Source organism: Passer montanus, unplaced genomic scaffold, assembly GCF_014805655.1.
Source record: "Passer montanus isolate IOZ18808 unplaced genomic scaffold, ASM1480565v1 scaffold106, whole genome shotgun sequence".
Lineage (NCBI taxonomy): Eukaryota > Metazoa > Chordata > Aves > Passeriformes > Passeridae > Passer > Passer montanus.
In genome coordinates this window covers 880,967-902,818 of record NW_024357170.1, presented here as the reverse complement: position 1 = coordinate 902,818, position 21,852 = coordinate 880,967, and the positions used below count along the sequence as shown (strand labels likewise).

Here is a 21,852-nt window from a genome sequence, read left to right as displayed (position 1 = left end):
GTAGCCTGACTGCCAAATGTTTCTCTGTAAATAACCCAGTAAATAAATTACCAGGGCAGCTGCAGCCATCAACACATTGTCCATGACACACTTCATTGATATTCAGACTCTGGCAGGTTTTGGCACATGGGGATACACACTCCTTATATTCCATGCCAACTGGACATCTTGGCCCTGAAACAATTAAAAGAAATTAGAAATGCAAATTCCTCAGTAACTCTCAAACCAACAAATCCTTTCATTATCAAGGGCTGAACCACAGAGACACAAGAAGTCATGTCAACTTCCAAATGATTATTTCTTTTTTAGAAGCAGAACATTTTAGAAATATTTGATTTTCAATTTGCTGCAATATCATCTGTCAAGTAGCATAGTAAATACTCAGAGGTTAAAGCCAATTTGTTTTCTAATAAATTGAGTCGTAATAACTAAACCCAAGTGCATTAAGAATAATCAAACCCAGGGAGAAGTTTTGCAATAATATCTAAGCAATTTGGACAGACATGGTTGTTTTGCACCTGTAAGCCATGCACTTACTCCACTCATTTGTGAAACTATCCTGTTTGGTGTTTCCAGGGAGAACCAGGAGACAGTTAAAACTCCGAAATCCCATCCTCCTTTTTCCAGGGAACCACAGCTCAGGATAACACCTATGCCTGGTATCTCCACTGCTGCCATTATCTAGGCCAGGCCATTACACAAACACACTATTACAGGCATTCCTTCTCTTCAATGCACACACACACCATGTCCTACAAGACTGCAGGGGCATGAAGTGGGAAGAAAAGGTTAGAGACTGCCCTTTCCAAGCCAATCCTCTGCTGAAGAGGTGGGAGGGTAACGAAGGAGTGATCTTGCCCTGGGTGCCCTGGGCTCGGGCACCAACTTGTACAGTGTGCCCAGCACTAGAGCCCTTCCCACACAGCAGAGCATTCCATATCTCCATCATCATCTCCTGAGAAAGCACCATAGCACAGATGAAGGGTGATAGAAAATAAGAGCTCCTGCTGTGGTAGTGGGACACTTCCCTCTTTCCTGACTCAGGAGAAAAAAAACAAACCGCGGCTCACGAATTCAAGGGTTAGAAATGAGCTCCAAAGCTCCTGGGATCACAGAAAGGCTCATTTCACTTGTGCCTTTTAATCAGACTTACAAAGAGCCACAACAAAAATGGGTTATCTGGCTCACACCCTGAGCAAGGATATGAGCTTTAATAGATCCTTTTATGTCCCAGTGGAAAGGTAATAAATTACTGCTAGAACTCAGTCTGTACAATCCCTAGAACAAGTGGCTGGCAGCATCTTTCTGCCCTAACCACAGTCTGAAGGCACAGATTTCTTCAGTGGCCAATAGCAGAATATCTTTACCAGAGAACCAAGTGTTGTCAGTACAAATCAGACTGTTTACCCCATTAAGTCAATTTACACAAACATTCCAAGGAAAATGTCCTTTCTCATAACAAAAAAACATAAGAAAATCACTGAGAACAGAATATTAGTAGATTTTTTTTAATTATTTTTTGAATGCTTTCTATTAAACCATGGTTCTCAGCGGTAGGTGCAAACATGACTTTTCCTCTACAATCTATCTCAGTCAGTCTGTGCTCTTCCCTGTTGCAAAACCTCAGCACAGATGCAATCAGGACCTCTGAACTCAGCAAAATTGGGTTAATTAAGGCAGCAGTTCAAGATGCAATCAGGATCTCTAACCTAGACAAAAATTAGATTAGAAAAGGCAGCACCTCAATTTTAAGGCAATTCAATCAAGAAAATAAAGGGTGAAACAATTGTATTTATGCAAAAACGTTAGAGAGCATTTCACAAAGATGCTGACTTAAAAAAATACGGCCTGGAAAATGTCATACATCTGAACCATATGTAAAATAGCACCTAAACATCCTAGTCTATACCTCTGTGTATCAAATAAGCCTTCACTGACTACGTACACTGTAGTGGGACATGTAACAGCTCAGACTCTTCTTTATAAATAGTTCAAACAATACTGTCTTGGGGACAAGAACTTCTAGAAGAAGGTGGGTGATGGAGAGCTGAAAGGTGGAGTGAGCAAAGGTACTTCCTATAAATGAACCAACTTCCTAAAAAAAGCACCAGCTGCTTTTAGCTGCAGGACAAAAATCTGCAAGACAGGCACAATCCTATTGGGGACGAGCAGCCTAGGAATAAATCTGCCAGCTTACTGCATGAGCTCTCTTCAGGCCACCCCTCCAAAATGATTCCTTCATGAGCGCAGCTCCTGGCGTAGTCCAGAAAGGCAGGACAATGACAGTCCACGCCCTGGGGACAGGCACAGATGTCCCTTTCACAGAGGCTGATGTAGGGCTCAGGATCCACTCGATGGTGGCACCGGGAGAAGGTCAGCGATGTGCTCAGCAGCTGGCAGGTTTCTAGGACACCCTGCACGAGAAGTGAGGGGCAAAGGGACAGAGAGAGAAGGGGACAAAATTACTTCCTATAGTCTCAGGAAGACAAGGGAAATCTGAACTTTTTCAAACACACCGTCACCACTGTTGTTAACACATCACAGCTCTTATTTTACACCATCATACAGTTAATAATAGTCAAGAGCTAAGAGTGAGCTCTACCCATTTATTCATTACATGCATGGATACATTGATATACTTATTATTGTAGAATAGAGTGTCATATAAGGGATGTTTCACACAGAAACACATCAGTCAGTCAGTAAAAGAATAGAGGCATTCTACTTCCTTTGGCTTCCCAGAAAAGAACTGGATGGTGTCTGGAAGGTGCACACAGCAACAGAGGGGAACTACGGTAGGTAGGAAGAAAAACAACCAGACAATCTTTTGGATAACAAGTGACCAGAGCAGGTGTCAGAGGGAAAGATTGAGTCTGACTGAAATCCCAGGAATGAAATTTGTTTTCCACTTCTGGCCGCATGTTCCCACCGCTCCTGCTGGCTTGTCCAAAGCACAGCCGGTCAATTTAGCTCAGATAAATAGGAGAACAATAGCCCTGGGAAGAAAAGCAATTTGTTCTGCTTTTCTCCTGAGTTAAATCAGCATGGTGAGAGCCAGTGTAAGGCAAGGACAGCACAGGCAATAGGAGGAGGTATCAAGACCTCTTCTTTCAGACAGCAGAAACCTGAGAGGAAACTCAACTGTATGTGAAACAAAACCTAAGGAAAACTTAAGAGTATGATTAAATTCTCCAGAGTAGGCTCCCAAATAAACTCTTTTGTGCACATTATGCCACAGTTCAATGAGTCTGAAGTCCCCAGAGCAACTCTCTGAAAGGATGGCACTGAGTTTAGCTAAGTGAAAAAACAACCTTCTGATACAAGCCTAGCACAACAAAGAGTTGGAACATAACTTTCTTCTATTTATTTGTCAGTGTTTCATTGTAAGCAAATGTAAACCATGGTGTATTTTGTAGATGTCATACTCAGTGGTTAAAGGGAATATTCTTCATAGTGGTTCACAGTTACAATTCAGTACTTCTAAAAAACTTTACATGTGTGTGAGGTGACAGCACATACAAGCTGCTGTGTAAAAAAAAAAATATTAAAAGCATCTCATTTTCTGGGAGATGAAAAATGGAGATCAAAAAAATCCCAAAGGAAAAAATAAAGATGACCTCTCTGAATGGCAGCTATGGTGTTTGTATAGGAAAACTGCTGAGTAGAAAATACCTTTTTATTTTGTCTATAGGGTGTTCTGTTCAGGTGATCAACTCAAGCTAGTACATGTCTGAGGCAAGACAGAATTTCTTGCTTATGAAAACAAACCAATCAGAAACGTCTACTCCATTTGGAATGTATTCCAAGTTTAGCAAAGGGCTCAGGGAACAACCACATGTGCAAAGAGGTTTTGGGCTTTCTGAGAAAGGACTCAGGGAACTTAAAACATTGCTGAGAGCTGGACATGGCGAAAATCAGAAATTCAGGTCCAGCCTGGGATAATTCTGATCCCCAGACAGCACCCTCCATGCTGAACCAGATGGGAAAAGAAAAAAAAGACACTAGGAAGCAGGGGGGAGCAGGAACTACATAAATGGTGGTTGGTGCTGCTCTAAGACCCACAGAAATACAGAAGAGTTGAAAAGGTGCCCTAAGGGTGGAAGTAACAACAACAGAAGCAGCCAAGAAAGCTATTAAAGTAGGGCTTGGAGATGAAACTGATAAAACCAAAAATGAGCTCAGAGCCATTCAGAGGATGAGCAGTACAGCAACTCCTGGACCAAAGCCTTGATCCAGATAGTATCAAGTGCAGTAGGAAACCAGTATATGCAACAATCCTGTATAGGGACTGAGCCCATGAAGTTTCTTAAGGAAATATCCTGTTAATACAAATCAAACAGCAAAACTCAGACTGTATATTCCACTAAAAGGAACATTTATAGACGGGGAAGTGACTTAAAAAACAAAGGAGATCACACACAAAAAAATTAACCCATTTTTCTTTTCTTCTAGTTCTTTGGTCTTGGATTTGTTCCCTAACAGCATAGTAAAGGCTGAGCTCCAGCTGATTATTTACAAACCAAATGATATATGTTGAAAAGCAGCAGTTCATTTTCTCTATGTAAAGATTTTCTTGCCATTCAAATTTCATCAGATTTTCCAGTGACTTTAGGAAAAAAGTTATAGCTGAAATTTTCCCATCTTTCAGATAGATCTCAATTATCATGACAAATAAGCTGAAATATGGGTAAATCCAAATAGATGCAAAACCAAAAAATTTCACTGTGAGGATGGTCAAAGAGAGGGTATGGAACCAACACCCTTGGAGATAATTCAAAATGTGAGTGGACAAGGACCTGAGCAGCCTTACCTAGGATGGCCCTATTGGAAGCAGGGAATTGGACTTGATGACCCCTTCCAACTCTAACCATTGTGCAAATTATTTTTATTTTCATTCCTTCCTTTCTTTAAAACTCACTGGTCAGGCTGGAGTAAGAGAGGTCCTTATTCTTTAGTTTAGAGGACAGTGGTGAGTATTAGATATTTGGCAGCCTCAGCCACTGTTGTAACAGTCCTGCTCATGGAACCTGCTCCACACAAAGAAGTATTTAAACCCAACAGACTGGAGGGTGAAGCCTCAGGCTGAAACAGTGCTTAGGATAAAGGTGGCTGTAAGATTAAAATTAGCAAGACTGACTGCAGTATCTGAAATGCAGGTAAAGGTTGTAAAATTTCTCCCTTCCCTTCTGCACTAGTCCTATTTTAAATGTTTCTTTAAATAGGTTGGCGGGGTCCTGGCACTGGCAACCCTCAGCAACCACACAACTTGCTGACCTTCCTTCTGCCCCAGGCCCACCACACAGAGCTGGAGGTGGAATTTTGTACATTCTTCCCATTTCTGTGGCATTTCCTTCTGCTGCTGCATGAACTGCATTTGTCCACAGCTCAACAATTACCATTAAAGAGAGAGAACCTAACAAAAAACAGAAGAAAGCAAAGACACCCTCTTGTTCCCTTGAATTTAAACCCAATGGTGTGCAGATACACCTATGGATTCTCCAGAACACTCAAGAAGCGTACATTTTGGTGCCATTAATTGGGTCTAGTTTTTCAGAAAATATATTTCATGGAGAAAGATTTAGCCTCCCACTTTCTCAAATTAAAAGCATCCAAACCCAGTATGTTTAATACACCAAACGCTGGCTGTATGTTTCAGCAGACTAGGTAACAACTGAAAGAAATCACTTTCCTTGAATGCTGATTAATCTGATGACGAAAAATGAAATTTTAGGTATAGTGACATCATTTTCACCCATGCAATATATTATATTGTATAGAATGATTTGGGTTGCAAGGGATATTAAAGATCCTCTAGTCCAATCCCCTGCCATGGGCAGGAACACCTTCCACTTGACCAGGTTGCTCCAAGCCCCATCTAATCCGGCCTTGAACACATACAGGGACAGGACTGGACCTCTGGACCTCTGCTGGACCTGCCTGTGACCACAACCATGATGAATTATGGTCCAAAGCTGAAAATTTCTACTTGTTTTCAGGTCTGGGAAAAATGCTATTTCTTTATTACATATGGAAGTATTCAATGGGATAATGGGGGAACTGTTTTTTTTACCAACTGCAGTAAGAGCTGAATTTCAGCAAAAGCAGAAATTAGATGAATTTTAATTTTAATAATTGTCACATCTAACATACAATAGGTAGAATTTCCTAATAAGAGAAGAAAAAAGGAAATAATACAGTGACCTCTGGCCACCACACACCATTTCTATTAGAGGTGAAACCTACAAAATAAAAGTAATGTATAAGAACACAGTAATCAGTTGCAATGCTTTAAACCGTACACATTTTTGTTTTCAAGGCTGCCTTGTTGCCATCCTTTTCCAGATCACTCATTTGTACTTCCAGATCCAAGTTGCCCATGCTGTTGGTCATCTTTGAGCCTGTTAAATTGCAGTACCTTGTTGAACAGCCTAAACCAGTGGAAAAAAAAGGATCAGACAATGCAGTGAGGCTCCTTTTGGGTAACTAAACATCAGCTGCAGAGGGCAGGGCAGGGTAGGAAGGCTTTCTTCCTCCCTCCAACACTGTCCAGTTTGGAATGCTCTCTGGATCCTGAGGCAAGGCAGCTAATCACACTAAGTGTGTGTGTTTTAGAGGTGGAGGGCAGGGAAGGGCTCTGGCAACAGTGGGGTAAGAGGGTGAGCTGGTTCAAGACTTCTCACCTGACACTCAGAGCTGTGTCAGCTCTGAGACAAAACAGAAAGACAGAAACTTCCAAACAAGACAAGACAGAAATTTCTAAAAAAAAAAAAAAATTAACATTTTTTAGGATTTAAAGATAAAGGAATAGCAAGGCTTTCTGATTCCACTGCACAGAATAGTACAATGGTTTGGGTTGGAAGGGATCTTAAAGATCATCTCATTCCAGCCCCCCGGTATGGGCAAGGATACTTTCCACTAGCCCAGGTTGCTCAGAGCCCCATCCAACCTGGCCTTGGACACTGCCAGGGATGGGGCAGCCACAGCTTCTCTGGGCAACCTGTGCCAGGGCCTCACCACCCTCTCACAGCAAAGAATTTCTTCTTAATATCCGATCTAAATCTGCTCTCTGTCAGTCATTACAATTCCTGCTGAAAGAAGCCAGAAGCCGTCTCTCCAAGGATGCTGCTGGCCAAGGAGGGGGGGCGGGGGGGAGGACAGAGAGGATAAAGAAAACCACAGACCTACCCAGTGTGGGGGCACTGGGGTGGGAGGAGTGCCTTGAAGCAGAGCTTTTGTTTTCCTCACCTAACAGCTGACTGCCTGGCATAGAGGGAGGCAGGGAAACCAAGGAGATTTACATTCCTGAAGCTGAAGCAAGCAAACAAAGCACACTATTAAAAAGCCCTACATTCTTCAGCAAGCACTTGTTTGGCCGGACTTCTGTTAATAGTGCTGTGTTTATTCTTGCACACTGAATAAATTAAGGCAATGTTAAATGCTGTGAGCTTATGAACTCACATGAGAGAGAATATAATTTTCTTCAGTTTGTGGGAAAGAAAACATTATCAACAAAGCATCAATATTTAACAGCATTTGTATAAAATCCAAATTAGTTGTACTTGACCCATCAGACTGGATTTCACCCTGCATGCCACTCCCCATCCTCAGTTGCATTGTTGACACTTTCTAAACTCGCTTGAACAGAAAAAATTCCAGGGACCACAACCAGTCACAAGAACCTACCCTTTCTCTGGAACTGTAACCAGGTTTAAAGAATCATAAGATGGTTTAAAGATGGTTAAAGATCACAAAGGTACACACCCCTGCCATGGGCAGGGACACCTTCCACTAGCCCAGGTTGCTCAGAGCCTCATCTGACCTGGCCTTGGACACTGTCAAGGATGGGGCAGCCCCAGCTGCTCTGAGAAACCTGTGCTAGGATCTCTACACCCTCACAGGGAACAATTTCTTCCAGATATCCAATCTAAACCTGCTCTCTGACACTGTGAGGCCATTCCCCCTTGTCCTGTCACTCCAGGCCCTTGTCAAGAGTCTCTCTCCATCTTTCCTCTGGGTTCCCTTCAGGCACTGGAAGGCCTCAAGGAGGTCACCCCACAGCCTTCCCTTCTCCAGGCTGAATGATCCCAATTCCCTCAACTTTTCCTCCCAGCAGAGCTGCTCCATCCCTCTGACCCCCTGGCAGCTCCCTGTACTGTTGAGCAGCCCTGTCTCTAAAAAAGCCTCAGCCAGGTTGGAACCCTTCATGCTCTGGTGACTGGCACCACACACCATTACTCAAGTTAGGCACTCAGTCTGCCCCAGCCATGACAGAAACACCCCCCACACACCACCTCTGCCCAAGCAAGAAACATCAACTGGAGATTTCCAACCTGAAATCACTGTTCTAATTCCTCAGCCAGTTTTGCAAGTAGTGAGGCTGAAGTGCTGAGGAGTACGAGCATCCTTCACTGAATTCACAACATATCTGAAGCATCCCCATCCGAAAGCTTAATGGAAGTAGAAAGAATCAGAACTTCGCAACTTGTCCAACTCTTAGTTGCCCTTTTCCAGGTGGCTTAGGAAACCAGCACTCAGGTTAGCTGGAGAGCAGATATATTCCAGGAAGTGCTACTACTCTTAAGAAGTTATTTGTGTCTAGTTTAGCAAATACCTGTCTACAGGACTTGAATAGTGAGAAACTAACAACTACATTTCAGCCTCAGTCACTCTGGTATAAACCTAAACCTGGCATCCAGGAAACCATTCTGATTTACAACAGAGTACATGGAACCAGTTGTAACCCCTCAAGGGATGAAGGCTCAATTTACCACAACAGTCATAACCTGTTAACACAACATGCTTCAGTAAATATTCAAAGCTACTTTCTCCCCTGAGCTGGTGACCATCTGCCTGCATCCACACCCTGTCTAAGGGAAACAAGAAACTTGTTTGTACTTATAAAAGACAAAAAAAAAAAGGTTGTTTCAGCATAGGGGGTCACAGAGTTGGCCAGGGCAAATAGTTTTGTGTTTCTTCACTACATCAGCACTACTATCTGTACACATAGCTGAAGGAACTTCCTCCTGGGAAGGGAAATAGCCTGGTGATACAGAGCTTTTGGAACACCAACAGAAAACATCTCCTCTGTCAAAAACTGCCTGGCTGGAGCATCTCCCTCCTCTACTGACTCCCAAGTATATGAACTGCAACAAATTCACAAATACCCTTGGGGGAGGCAGTGCCCACAGAGGCTTCAGAACTGATGCTTCCCTGCTGGCACAATCAGAAAGGGAATTAACTAATTCCTCATTCTGCAGGAATCACTGAAACACACCTTTTCCAAGTAACATCATCATTTCTTTGGCAATAATTCACACTTCAGCCTCAAACGTACTGATGTTTCCTTTGTTTGTCTATTTAATGCTTGGGGTGGGGGGAAGGGGAAGGTGGTTATAGGTAGGTAGGTTGGTTACAGGTTTAGGATGGATATCAGAAAAGGTTTTTCCCCCAGAGGGTGCTGGGGCACTGAACAGGCTCTCCAGGGAATGGTCACAGCCCCAAGGTTGCTAGAACTCCAAGAGTATTTGGAGGAAAATGCTCTCAGGCACAGGGTGGGATATTTTGGGGCTGTCCTGTGCAGGGCCAGTAGTTGGAGTCAGTGATCTTTGTGGGTCCCTTCTAAATCAAAATATTCTGTGATTTCTGTTCTTCTGCCAAAGGGCAGGCAAGTTGCCTTTCAGGTAGGGGAGGACTGAAACCAGAATGGCATCTTGCAGCACCAACCTTCTCTGCCATATCAGATGAAATGTTGCAGGTGTTGCTTGGAGTCTGCACTCTCTTGCAGTGCTTGTTTTCACTGTGCAAAGCCCAGGAGTTGGCAAAATCGTAACTGTTCCCCACCAGGGTCCCTGGGAATGAAGAAGAGGAAAAGCAACATGCTGTTTGAGGGGTTTTAGCAACAAGTGGGCATTATTGACTGCTATTAAGGTGATAGTCTGCTGAAAGCTCTCTTTAAAAATATAAACTGTAGTATCAAATAGATTTTTATTCCAAACAGATTGACTATAGGAAAGCCACTATCAGTGATATGGATTTTGTTCTGCTAAGGACATCTCTATGCTCAAGGACAGACTAAAGCCTGCAGAAAGCTGCTCCCACCTCCCTCACACCTGCATGAACGTGGTAGGAGTTGCTGCTGGTCAGCTACAATCTACAGGAGGCAAAGCATGCCTGCACATCTTCTTACCACTTAAAAGTTGTCAATAAAACACAAAACATATTAGAGAGGCAAACAAACCCATTTGCTTTCCCTAATTGTAGAAAGTATTAGCACTCTTGATCCCAGGTAGCCTTGATTTTTTTCCTGTCCAAACCGAAATCTTGTCTGCAAAGAAGCTTAACATGCACCATCATTGTTTGGGCCCATCCTCTTCCTGAGTAAGATGTCCTGAAACATGCTCCTCTGTCCCAGGACAAGCAACTCCTGGCCCAGGCTTACCAAAATTTGCATCAATTTTGCATAAAAGCAAAGCTGAACGAGTTGGTATAGCTGTGACTTCCCAGGAGATGCAAACCACCCCTCTGCTGCTCTTGCTCCATCCTTCTGAAAAGGAGGATCCTCCCAGAGAAGGAATGTTTCCTCCATCCTCTTTTGCCACCCATGACCTTGCTGGTTCCAGGACTATCTCTGGGCTATAGAGACTTCAGGCTTCCTATTATGGGTACCTGCTACTAAAAAAATTTGTGACCCTTTTATAATTTTTTTTAATTTTATTTTTTTTAACTCTATTGTGGTGCCTGTGAGAATATCAATTGCCAGTGTTAATGCATTCCCAAGACCTTATGTAGAGGAGAGACTGAAATACAAGCCTGGCTGTATCTGAAAACCAAAAGAAACCAAAAGAAATTTGTAGCCACATTTCTCTTCACAGAGAAACACAAGGCACAACTTCCCAAGAATATTTCTGAGATTCACATTCTCTAAACCTCAGGAAAAAACAATTCTTATCTCATTTGCTGCACCTGTGTTGTGCCAAAGTAGAATGCAATATGGACATTGTTTACCTAAAGTGATGATGTTTTGTTTCCTTGGCCTATCAGGGCCAAGCATGTGTGTGTCAGGACTGTTGGCTGACAGTCATGAGATGAGTGCAGTTGTGAGTAGAGCTGAGTGCTTGGCAGATTCAGTTTATATGTAATGTAATACAGTATAGAATACTATATATAAAGTAATTAATTAGCCTTCTGATATCCATGGATTCAGATGCATCATTTCTCCCTGCCACGAGGGTCGCCATGAATACTACAGAAATTCTTCCCAAGTATGCTATAGACTATTTAATAATACATACATGTATAGATAATGATTCCATTGAGCTCCCTGTTTAGTACAAACACAAGGAATATACACACCACTAAAACTCTTCCTAAAGTATGGGGTAGTCATGAAAACTGCATTGAGAATGCTAAGGCACAGGTATTAAGACCTGTACACTTTTTTTTAAACTAGAAATTAGGAGCTTTTAAAGGTAGCATGTATCAGGCCCACAGCAGATAGCAAAGGACCCCCAGGGAAAGGGGATAAAAGACACAAAATTTTCATCTATGCAGCCAGAACTTGGAACAAGGAAAGAAATGCAGCAATAAGAAGAATACAACCTTTCAGCTTACCACATATTATAAACAGTAAGGCAGCAATGCAAGCTAGCCTGAGGAGAAAAAAGGTGCTAGATTTCCCTTTTGTTTGCAGTAAGGCAGCCCTTCCCTAACAGGTGTGTAACAGGAGCTGGGCTCTGCTCAGAAGCAGTGTTTCTCCAGCCCTGGATGCACATCCATGCCAGGATTCCTGCTGGTAGCTACGCCCAGGGGCTCCCTCACCCACAGGCAAAGGTTTGAAGGTCAGGACAACTGTTGGCCCTAAAATACTGGTCACTTGACTTGCATTTCTCTCCTTCCATTATTTTTTTTCTTCTTTCCTTCTTCTTACAGTGCTTGTAAATTTATACCTCTTATGCGGTTCTTTTACACAACATTTGCATTATGTGATTTTAATTCTTTGTTAGCTGTATGCTATGACTCACACTTAAAGTAAGTGAATGGTCTGGAGAGCCAGTCATGTGAGGAGCAGCTGAGGAGCTCAGCCTGGAAAAAAGGAGGCTCAGGGGGGATCTTCTGGCTCTGCACAACTCCCTGACAGGAGGGGGAAGCCAGGTGGGAATCAGGCTCTTACCTTGCTCCCAGGGAACAAGGGACAGGATGAGAAGAAATGGCCTCAAGCTCTACCAGGGGAGGTTCAGGTTGGACACCAGGAAGAATTTCTTCATGGAGAGGATTGTCAAGCATTGGAACAGGCTGCTGAGCAGGGTGGTGGAGTCACCACCCCTGTAACTGCTCAAGAAATGACCGGATGTGGCACTCAGTGCTCTGGTTTAGTTGACAAGGTGGTGATCTCTCAAAAGCTGGAGTCAATAATCCTAGATGTCTTTTCCAACCTAAATACTTTACTTATTTGATGAGTGTCCAGGAAGAAAAATGGGGAGGGAGAAATATCCCTAGCACATCTGACTGCTCTGGACAGAGCAGCTGACAACACCCCTGGCCTTTCCCACCTGACACCTCCATTTCCTTCTGCTGAAGAACTTGAGAAGGGAGAAGAGGAAAGGCAGTGGAAGGGACAACACAACAGCATAAAAAATAACCTGGGGGTTAAGTGGGTAGGTGATGCTGTCAACATAATCTGGCACTGCAATCCCACCACACAGCAGGACTGCCCTCATCTCTTGCACAGCAGAGTTTTGATTTGCCTCCTGTCCTTTCTGTGGTCAACTCTTCTTCCTGGAAGCACCCAAGATTCTGCAGAAACAACTAAACAACTCCCTCATAGGGCTCATCAGAGCCGTACACCCAGAAGCCCTCCATGCAGCCTGTGTGGGACACTGGCTAAAACAGTGGTTTTGTCTAAGACTTGCAGGAAATGTGCTGAAAACAGAAGTTGTCACAAAACGTAATGAAAACAAAGGATTTGGACAGACATGCTTCAAGAAGGGATGATGAGATGCCTGATATGGACCACAGTACAGATCCCAGCAGGTAAACTGGCTGCTCAAAAGCCAAGACCCATGGTAGCCAGCTAGGGTGGAATCTCCTTTTAGCATGCAAGATGGATTCAGGAGGCAGATATTAAAGGACAACACAAATCACACCTGCTCCTAAATCCCAGACACATCACAACACCCATGACCTTGCAGGGTCTTTGAGGAGAGGGCCACTCCCCCACCACCTGAGCAGCAGGCAGGGTCTCCAGGGATGTCCTGCTGGACTATGCCTTTAGTGCTCCAATTGCTGCCCTCATGTCTGTCTCCCTTCAGAATGATTTTCAGATTGGTGATGGCCACTCTTTGCAGCAAAATCCTTGTTCACTATGATTATCTGAACCTCCAATCACCAGTTCTTTCTGAAATCTGAAACTGGCACCAGCTTGTTTACTTTGACACTGATGGTCAGGCAAGCAAAGCATCAGGAATAACCACCTCATGCTCTGGGCATGAAGTCAGAAGCAGGAACCCAGGAACCCTGACCTCCTTTCCCTGGACCTCCTGCAGATTTTCCAAATGACCATAGGCCCATCAGATAACTCTCTCAGGCTCTGTTAACTCACCTATAAAAAGAAGTGAAGAAATTTGATCAAGACACCACAGTCCTGTGAGTCTTAATTGGTAAACAGAGTCTCAACTTTCAAATGTTGGTTATTTATCAAGCAATTGGGGGGGGGGGGGGAATGAAGGTGCTTTTTTTGTTCGTTGTTTTGGGGGCTTTTTTTAACACAGTTTTACATTATTTCAGAGAGGCAAAACTATTGGTAAGGCTACCCAAAAATTGATTCATACTTTGCATCAAATTAGTGATATGAAATTACAAAGTCACAAGCTATAAAATCTTTCCTGCCCTCTCCAGTTCAATGAATGTAAAATCAGAAATACTGAACAGGAGAGGGAAAGAACACCCTCTAGAACTCTACAGCCTACTGATGCAGCCACACTCCTCAAAACAGAAAGGTCTAACTTCAATCCCAGACCCTGCAAATAGGTATCTGAGCATCTAGAAAGAACTCAGCTTCATTTTTCTGATAGGAGCAAAGGCTGGCAACCAGTTAGAAGTGCATGCTGAGGTCAGAAAGCAGAGCCTGATCAACTGGTAAGTCTTAGATGCCTTCACAGAACGACCATAAAGGACCAGATCTTATCTGGCAAGAAAGAGCAGAGAGGAAACACTTCATTAGGGTCTAGGAGAAAAACAAACAGACAAAAGACCAAACAAAAACCCTAGAAAGTTTCCGAGACATTTCTTTTTATGTTTGAGTTATGCTTAAAAATTCAATAACAAACTCTCAAGGTTTGGCTTGGTTTTGTTTCCATATCCAATAAACAAGCATGCCCATAGAATAAAATCAATGTTTTTTGTCAGTCTGGACAGGACATGAGCACTTCTCCACAGGACGAGCTATTGTAGGATCCATGTTACTGGCAGTGACTTAGCACCTCACCCTGTCTGAAGGACAGTGGGTCTGCAACTTTGGGAAAAGGTTCTTCCCCCATAAGGTGGTGGGGCACTGAACAGGCTCCCCTGGGAAATCATCACAGCCCCAAGGCTGCCAGAGCTCAAGACACATTTGGACAACACAGTGGCATTGTTGGGGTGTCCTGTGCAGGGCCAGGACTTGCTGATCCTTTCAATTTGCTAGGTGCCTTTCAACTCAGGATATTCTATGAACTCCAAAACCTACTAGAGAGGCTTTTTGGGGGGTTCACGAACTAACACCTAAGGTCTTCAAAGATCAGTCCCACCAGTGTTACTGGTGCAGAGTATCAATTTTATTCTCATCATCCAGAGCTCCAGACCTCAATAGCTGAGCATTCAAAGTATATACAGAAACAATGTGTGTTATTCTCTCATCAGATTCTCATCAGTTCTCCACTTCACACTAAAAACATAGTGAGGATTCATAAGAGCATCATGACAACACCACATTTGAAGAGATTACAGAACAGGAGTATAAATATATCAAGAGAAAAGAAAAGCAATTACATGTTCATTAAGTTTTAAACACTCTTCTGTTCATGCCTCCTTTGTTAATTGCTGTAAGTGGCAATATCCACTCACAGAACAGGTGTTTTGCCTCTTCTTTCAGCACCACCCTAAAAACAATTCAGATGTAATCATATATCATATTCCACTTTCTTAAGAGAACAATCAGATTAACTGTGTTCTTAAACCACAATAATTTCTTTCCCTAAAATATGGAAAAATCATATTTTAATTTGCTGCCATTGCATGTTATTCTGAAGCTCAAAGATCTTAACGCATCTCTTACCAATAAAAATCCATCCCAGAAATGTGATTTATTAGAACTGAGGCCCCAGTCTGATAAATTCCAGGTTTTAACAGGAAGCAATGGACACACCAACAGGACAGTTCATCCTGCTGGCAACCTTAAGGTAACCCTTCACTGCCCTCAGATCACTAAGTCCTTACACCAAGCTCACATCCTGGGATAGGCTGACCTTCAGGAGATCTAATCAGCCTGAAAGGAGAACAACTAAAAACTTTAGCGAAAAGAAAAGGGTGAAATGCTTCACAGGCTCCCAAGAGACTGCCTACTTTTTCTGTTTAAAAAAAGATTACCTCTCCCAGCTGTTTGTGTTGCCCCCTACCTGGAAGCTAGATTCAACAGCGTATTACAAAGCAAACAAAAAAAGTGATCTGAATTATTCCATAACTGATTTGCTTGAAGTATGTTAAGAAACGCTCCAGTGAACCAGCAGAGCTGCCAAGGAGACAAACAGTGCATAGGTGTAGTGACGTCCCTCACTGATACAACAAATTCAAGCATAATTCAGCCTAACTCCTCCTAAATTAGTTTAAATGAAAGGTCTTTTGTATCACTGGAAAAACTGGCAGAATTGCTGACACACAGTTCTGTTCTTCAGGCTAAAATCAAAGATCTGCATATCCACACAGGTGGATAAACATGAGGAGATCCCTGACTTCTGTAAGAGATACAGAAAACACATTTTCTCTGTCACCTCTATTATTTTACAGCTCCTCCAAGTAGAGACCCTGTCACAGATTTTATTACATTCCAAAATCTGTGGCTGTGAATGGACTGGTTTTTTTTAAGAGGGAAGATACAGCCTCCAGCATGTAAAACAAATACAGCATGAAACACATTTAAACACAAGCAGTAGAGAGGCCTTTTCTACATTTGAATAATTCAAAGTATTACAGTCGTCTTTTTTGCTTCTGCTTTTTCTAAGGGCCTTACTACTACTTACTGTCTCAAGACAAAGCCGTAAACTTCCTATCTCATCTCATTCAGACATCAAGGGATCCAAGCCCTGGCATGCAGTTTTGTGACCAGAGATTCTTCCTTATTATTTATATTGCTGAAGGACAGATTATTCATTTTAACACACCATGAGATCTCTTTTTTTTCTGTACACTGCTTATGTATCCTGAGTGCCAGTAGGACACATCTCTGGAGCACTGCCAGGTTCCTTTCCAAGTTGCTTTGCCTCTCTTTCTACCTTCACTATAATTTATTTTTTATATACAACTTCTTGTTATCAATCTAATATATTAGTATTAACTAACTTCAAACCTCTCCTCCTCAGGTAAGCACTCAGAATTAAAAGACACTCTGAAATACCACAAATCAACACCAATCCTTCAAAGTCTCATTCAGGGCTTTTCAGAAACTGAGTCTTCACACAAAGGTGTACTGAGCAGCAAAGGTGGTCTTGCCCCTCATTCTCACCAGGAACTGCTGTGATTTAAGGTGTACCCCACATCCAACAGTCCTTATAGTTGATGAAACGTCATTAAAAGGTAATCCCTTTAGAGAACAGCATCCACACCAAACCTGCAAGCAGCAGGAATTTAGTCTTCTGCTGTTGCATCTTTCTATTCTTAAACAATCTTGGCTAATTCATGAAAAATTAGATATTGAATCAATGGGTATTTCACACAGCTTTTTTATTGGGTCTTCTTCTAGCCAGTCTCCCCACATTAATTAACCTGTAGCTTTATCTTTGCATTTGAACGTTTCCAGGTTTCAAAACATGCTACATTCAGATGCCTGGGATGTTCAGATGCCTCAGGAGTCAAATGTGACTGCCATTTTCTTTCAGGAGAAAGGAAGATGAAAGGACTTAGCTTTTCAACACACCAACTTGAATTACCTGATAGGTTCTGTATAAACATTTTTGCTGGATCAGTAACACCTTTGTTGAATCAGGAAAAGCATGCAGATCATCCATTAACATACAATCAATTAGTGGCAACCTTACCTTCCCGAGTTCTGAAGTCATCCTCAAGGAATTTATTAAAATTGCCACATAACCCACAGGTCTTATTATAGTGCTTTTCTTGAAGGAGTATCTGAATGTTTCCACTGGCATCAATCTTCACCACAAAGCCATGCTCATCGCTGGATATCTTATAATAACCTGCCTCCTTTTCTATAAATATACCATTGGAGGCAAAAGGTATGGAAACCCTGTAGAGAAAAAACAGGAAATTCTCAACATATGACACACAAAACCCATCAGGTTGTTTTCTGCTAGAATAATAGTTCCTACAGGTACCTTTTTTCTTCCTGCATCACAACTCCATCTAAAGAGAGGCGAAGACTGAAATATTCTCCAAGATACACAGAGAAACCAATTTTGTCCCCATCCTGGTAATCACCTGAGGAGATGAAATACAACCAAAGACCCTTAGTTCTCAGGAAGACAATTTGTGGCCAGTAAAAACCTATTTTAAACTATGACCAACACAGAACAGTTAGTACTGAATATAAAAACATCTACCAAAGCAGTTGGTATGAAAGTCACATACAGTTTTGGTACATATATCATCACTCCTATGCCCAAGAATAACTCTGCACAGGCCTCTGCTAATTCCAAGGCCTTCAGTCCTAGAAGGTGGGATTTGTCTTTACTGTTGTGGTTTAGAATACAGATAAAATTCATTCTAAAGGGTTGTATAGATAGATAGATATAGATATAGATATATATAGCTATCAAAGGGTTGTATAGATAAATATATCTTATTCCTGGACTCAGCTTTAACTCAGCCACATGCCCCTGAAAAATACAAAATTAGTAAAGGTCATCTTTTTAGTAGGAGTAGTAAGAAAATCTCTGCTTCTCAGCAGTTTATTTATGTATGAGCTACATTACCAAGGGATAACAGAAGCCCCAGAAGTAATCCCACTTTCCAAAACAAGCCCAAAAAAACCCCAACCAAGACCCCTTTTTATGCAGTGGTCCATCCTGTATGACGAAGGGGAACTATTTGTCTTTTTTTCCAGTGATGGAACCCAGCTCAGACTCACCTAAGAGTGTGAAGGAATGCTTGTGACAGTCCCCAGCAAGGAGGTAGCTGCAGTACCCAGCAAAATTGTACAAGGAACCATCAAATGTTTTGATGTGATCATTCCCAAAAAGACTGCAACGGGCAACTGATGACTCCAGAAGTGAAGCCCCTGATAACCCTGAGTATCAAAACACAACATTAACCTGCAATTTAAAGCAATCATTTTGCAATTCAGGAATTTCTCTGCTGGAATTTATCCCCCTTGATATCCCATCGGCTTCTAGGTGGACTGTAAGCCTGGCATGGCAGTCCATAGGACCACAGCTCTTTTTTTGTTATTATATGTATTACTGAAATGCCTTTTTTTTTTTTTCTTTATTTCCACCAGCCCAAAACTTGCACGGGTAATTTAAGTTCTGATCCTTTAAGAAATACTATGTGTTCATTTGTGCCTGCCTGCAACCCCACTAAAGCCTATAGGGCACTAGGAAAGCCCTATATCTTGGTCAGTCAAACATCCCTGACTTTAGGGAGTGTTTGGGACTCAACACAGTGTCTGTTCCAAGGTAAACAGACAAAAGGAATTATTATTGATGCTTTCAGCACGGTGAGAATAATCCCTGAGTCAGTACAAAAAGGGGCAGGGGGGCTCATATGTCACCAAAAAATAGTGAAAATACATTCTAGTCCAAACCTGTTTTCTTACCTTTGATTACAGTGGCCAGCAGTAGGTTTGTTTGCAGCACCGTCAAGAGGAGCATCTTTTAAAAATCAAAGAGACAGCTTAGAATATTATTAGTTTGAGGCACAGTCTGTTTCACAACTCCTCATCACTTTTTATCCTTTCTTTATAAGGAAAATTATTATCGAGGCTCTGCAACATTTCAGAAAGCCATAATCCATGCAGACAGTTGTGGTAATTCAGCTGCCCTGCATCCTGCTTTAACTAGATAATCTAGGAGAGTTAATAATTACTCTTTGTCTGCATTTTCACTTCTCCATGGCATGGAAGTCAGCTACCTCCGTGGGAAATGCAATCCAACACAGACACATACCCCAATTCCCCTCAGCTAACACTCTGCACACAAAGCCCTTCAACACACAGCATTATTTCTCAGCCAGCCTGATGTGAAGATGCACCCCAGACTGGCTCAGCCAAGCTGGCTCCAGCAGAAGTCACCTCTGCAGCACAAGATTTGCACCCTGCCCAAACATCCACAAAGGGAAAGAAAGAACATAGAAGTTTTGCACCAGCCAGCAGGTTTGTTGGCAGACCATTGTAGCCACATAATCCACTGATTTGTGGGTGATAACATGCTTGAGATAAGGGGCAAGAAGGAAAGGGAGGAAATCGTGCAGAGATAGAGACCCAGGGTGAAAATTTTCATTCAACAAAATCAGCTTTAGCATTGCCTCCTCCTTTCTACAACCAGAATGTCAGTCTTTGTTTTCCATAAGCTACCTCCAGGATGACCAGGCCTTTAAAAATAATAATTAATAATGGGATAGGAGGGTCATGCAGACTGTGAACTACATGGGTTCAGGTGGCAAAATATCAACTGTTAAGTATGAAAGCTGCAGGGACCTCCATCTAAGAGAATTAATTTCAATAATCATATAAGCAACTAGAGAAGCATAAATATACCAAAGTTAATATATTAATGCCAGAAGAGCAGACACACCTTTTCCTAAAGGAACCCTCCAATTAAAGACTAGAATGCATTTTACAAAGACAAACTGAGGTATCAGGTATAGCCACACACTTCTTACTGCTGTTAGTTATGTAGGTCCAACTCACAGCCACGTAAATAAACACTGAGTTTGACTCATAGACAAGACAGGAAAAGAAAGATCTATGCTATAACTCATAATATAATGCTGCAAATCCCAAACTGACATAAGGCTGCAAGACAGCTCAGAAGTACCAACTGCATGGGAAAGACACTACAAAGAATGATGAAGGAAACAGTAGGCATTATTATTCTTATAATACATGCTTGCTACTGTATTTTTGGTGCATGCACAGTGTTATTGTGGTAAATCAGATATTGCTGATCTTTGTTAACCCTTTTGTTTTACAAAGCAGGCAGAGAAAAAAGGCAAGGTGTAAATCCCCTCCCATCACTCCCCATCCACCTCCCACTTTGTTCTAAACTGCAGGAGTTTCCTCCCGTTCTAATGGAGCAGGTGCCACTAACAAATCAGAATACAATCCAGTAAGATCTGCCAGTATAAAACCATCTACAGTTTTATCACTGGCTTAATTAGAAATGAATGTACCTTCTTCTGTGCGAGACTCCTCTTGCACATGAGCAAAAAACTCCTCCAGTTTCCACCTCTAGCCTACAACACCATTGTTCCCCTGGTGGTGCTTCAGAAGTCAAGACTTCGGTCTGAAATCTCTTGTTTTTGTACAAGCCAGGAACTCTTGTCCATTTAAGAGGAAAGATAAAAATGCAGACGTCACATCCGCCTGATTCTCAAGACAATAGATGAAATTGCTATCGTGGAAATCAGGCACTCTTAATTGCCAGGAAGGTACAATGAGGGGAAATAGTTTTAAAAATTGACAGATAAAGTCTTTGAAATACATTTCACATGTGTATGTGTGACAAATCTCACTGGCTGAGCCAACAGGCACCATATTTATTTGACAGAACGTTATTCAAAGGGAATAGTCGGATGCTCCCCACCTCAAAGGTCACAGAACCATTAAGTCTCTTTTTCTAAACAACTGCCTTAAAGGAGAAATTAAAATTCAGAGCTAGTAATGTCCTGGGTTTATTCTCTAGGTACAAAAATACTCGAATTTTGCCATCTTCTATCAGAGAAACACATTTGCTCCTTGAAATATTCCTCTGAAACAGCACATCCTGTTCTGACTTGTTTGCAGAGTGGGCACCAAATCTATGAGCATGTATACAGCACTGACCAAAAACACACAAAACCCAGAGGTTGTCAAGTCTTACTTGACTTTCCATGTCCCATTCCTCACATTTTCAATAACTTCTAAGATTAACAAAGGCCTTAGGAGGCAACACATTGCACTGACTGAGAACTGTTTTCTCCTCTTGGATCCAGCTGCCACATCTCAGCAGGTCCTTCCTAGCCCTGAGAGCCTGAACATGAGTGATCACAGACAGATGTTCCCTAAACCTTTCCTTATGGGAATAACAGCACTATTCTGGATAGGAGGAATTAGATCTTATATCACCATGATCTCTTGTGATCTTCTCAGTTCTAATCCTTTCACTTCCTGAGCCCCAGATAAGTAATTTAATTTGGCAATTTCCTCTTGCAGATCTAAATCCAGCAGGCCTTTGATTTGCACTTTTTTGTCTGGCACATAAGAAAGGTAGAGTGAGATTACCTGGGAAAATTCCTTAAAAATAAGAACAGTGGTCAGATAAGCCAGACCTTGTGACACTTCTTAAGTATGTTAGTGACCTTGGGGAACATAACAAACAGAATTAATTGAGATAGACACAAAAGGAACAAACTTCCTTTTTTCATCCTGGCTCTTTTTTCTCCCCCCCT

General features: G+C 42.1%; 1 protein-coding gene across 1 annotated transcript in view; it reads right to left on the bottom strand.

The window, feature by feature from the left end:
* VWF (von Willebrand factor) overlaps positions 1-20,724 on the bottom strand; it is a 117,939-nt gene extending 97,215 nt beyond the window's left edge. The window contains exons 1-8 of the mRNA XM_039719799.1: positions 20,596-20,724; positions 19,022-19,076; positions 18,335-18,493; positions 17,583-17,685; positions 17,286-17,494; positions 9,724-9,848; positions 2,198-2,414; positions 52-174 (exon numbers count right to left, since the gene is read on the bottom strand). Coding sequence (XP_039575733.1) covers positions 52-174; positions 2,198-2,414; positions 9,724-9,848; positions 17,286-17,494; positions 17,583-17,685; positions 18,335-18,493; positions 19,022-19,076; positions 20,596-20,625 — 1,021 coding nt within the window. The 5' untranslated portion in view covers positions 20,626-20,724. The remainder of the gene's footprint in view (positions 1-51; positions 175-2,197; positions 2,415-9,723; positions 9,849-17,285; positions 17,495-17,582; positions 17,686-18,334; positions 18,494-19,021; positions 19,077-20,595) is intronic.
* Between the last annotated feature and the right edge of the window lie 1,128 nt (positions 20,725-21,852).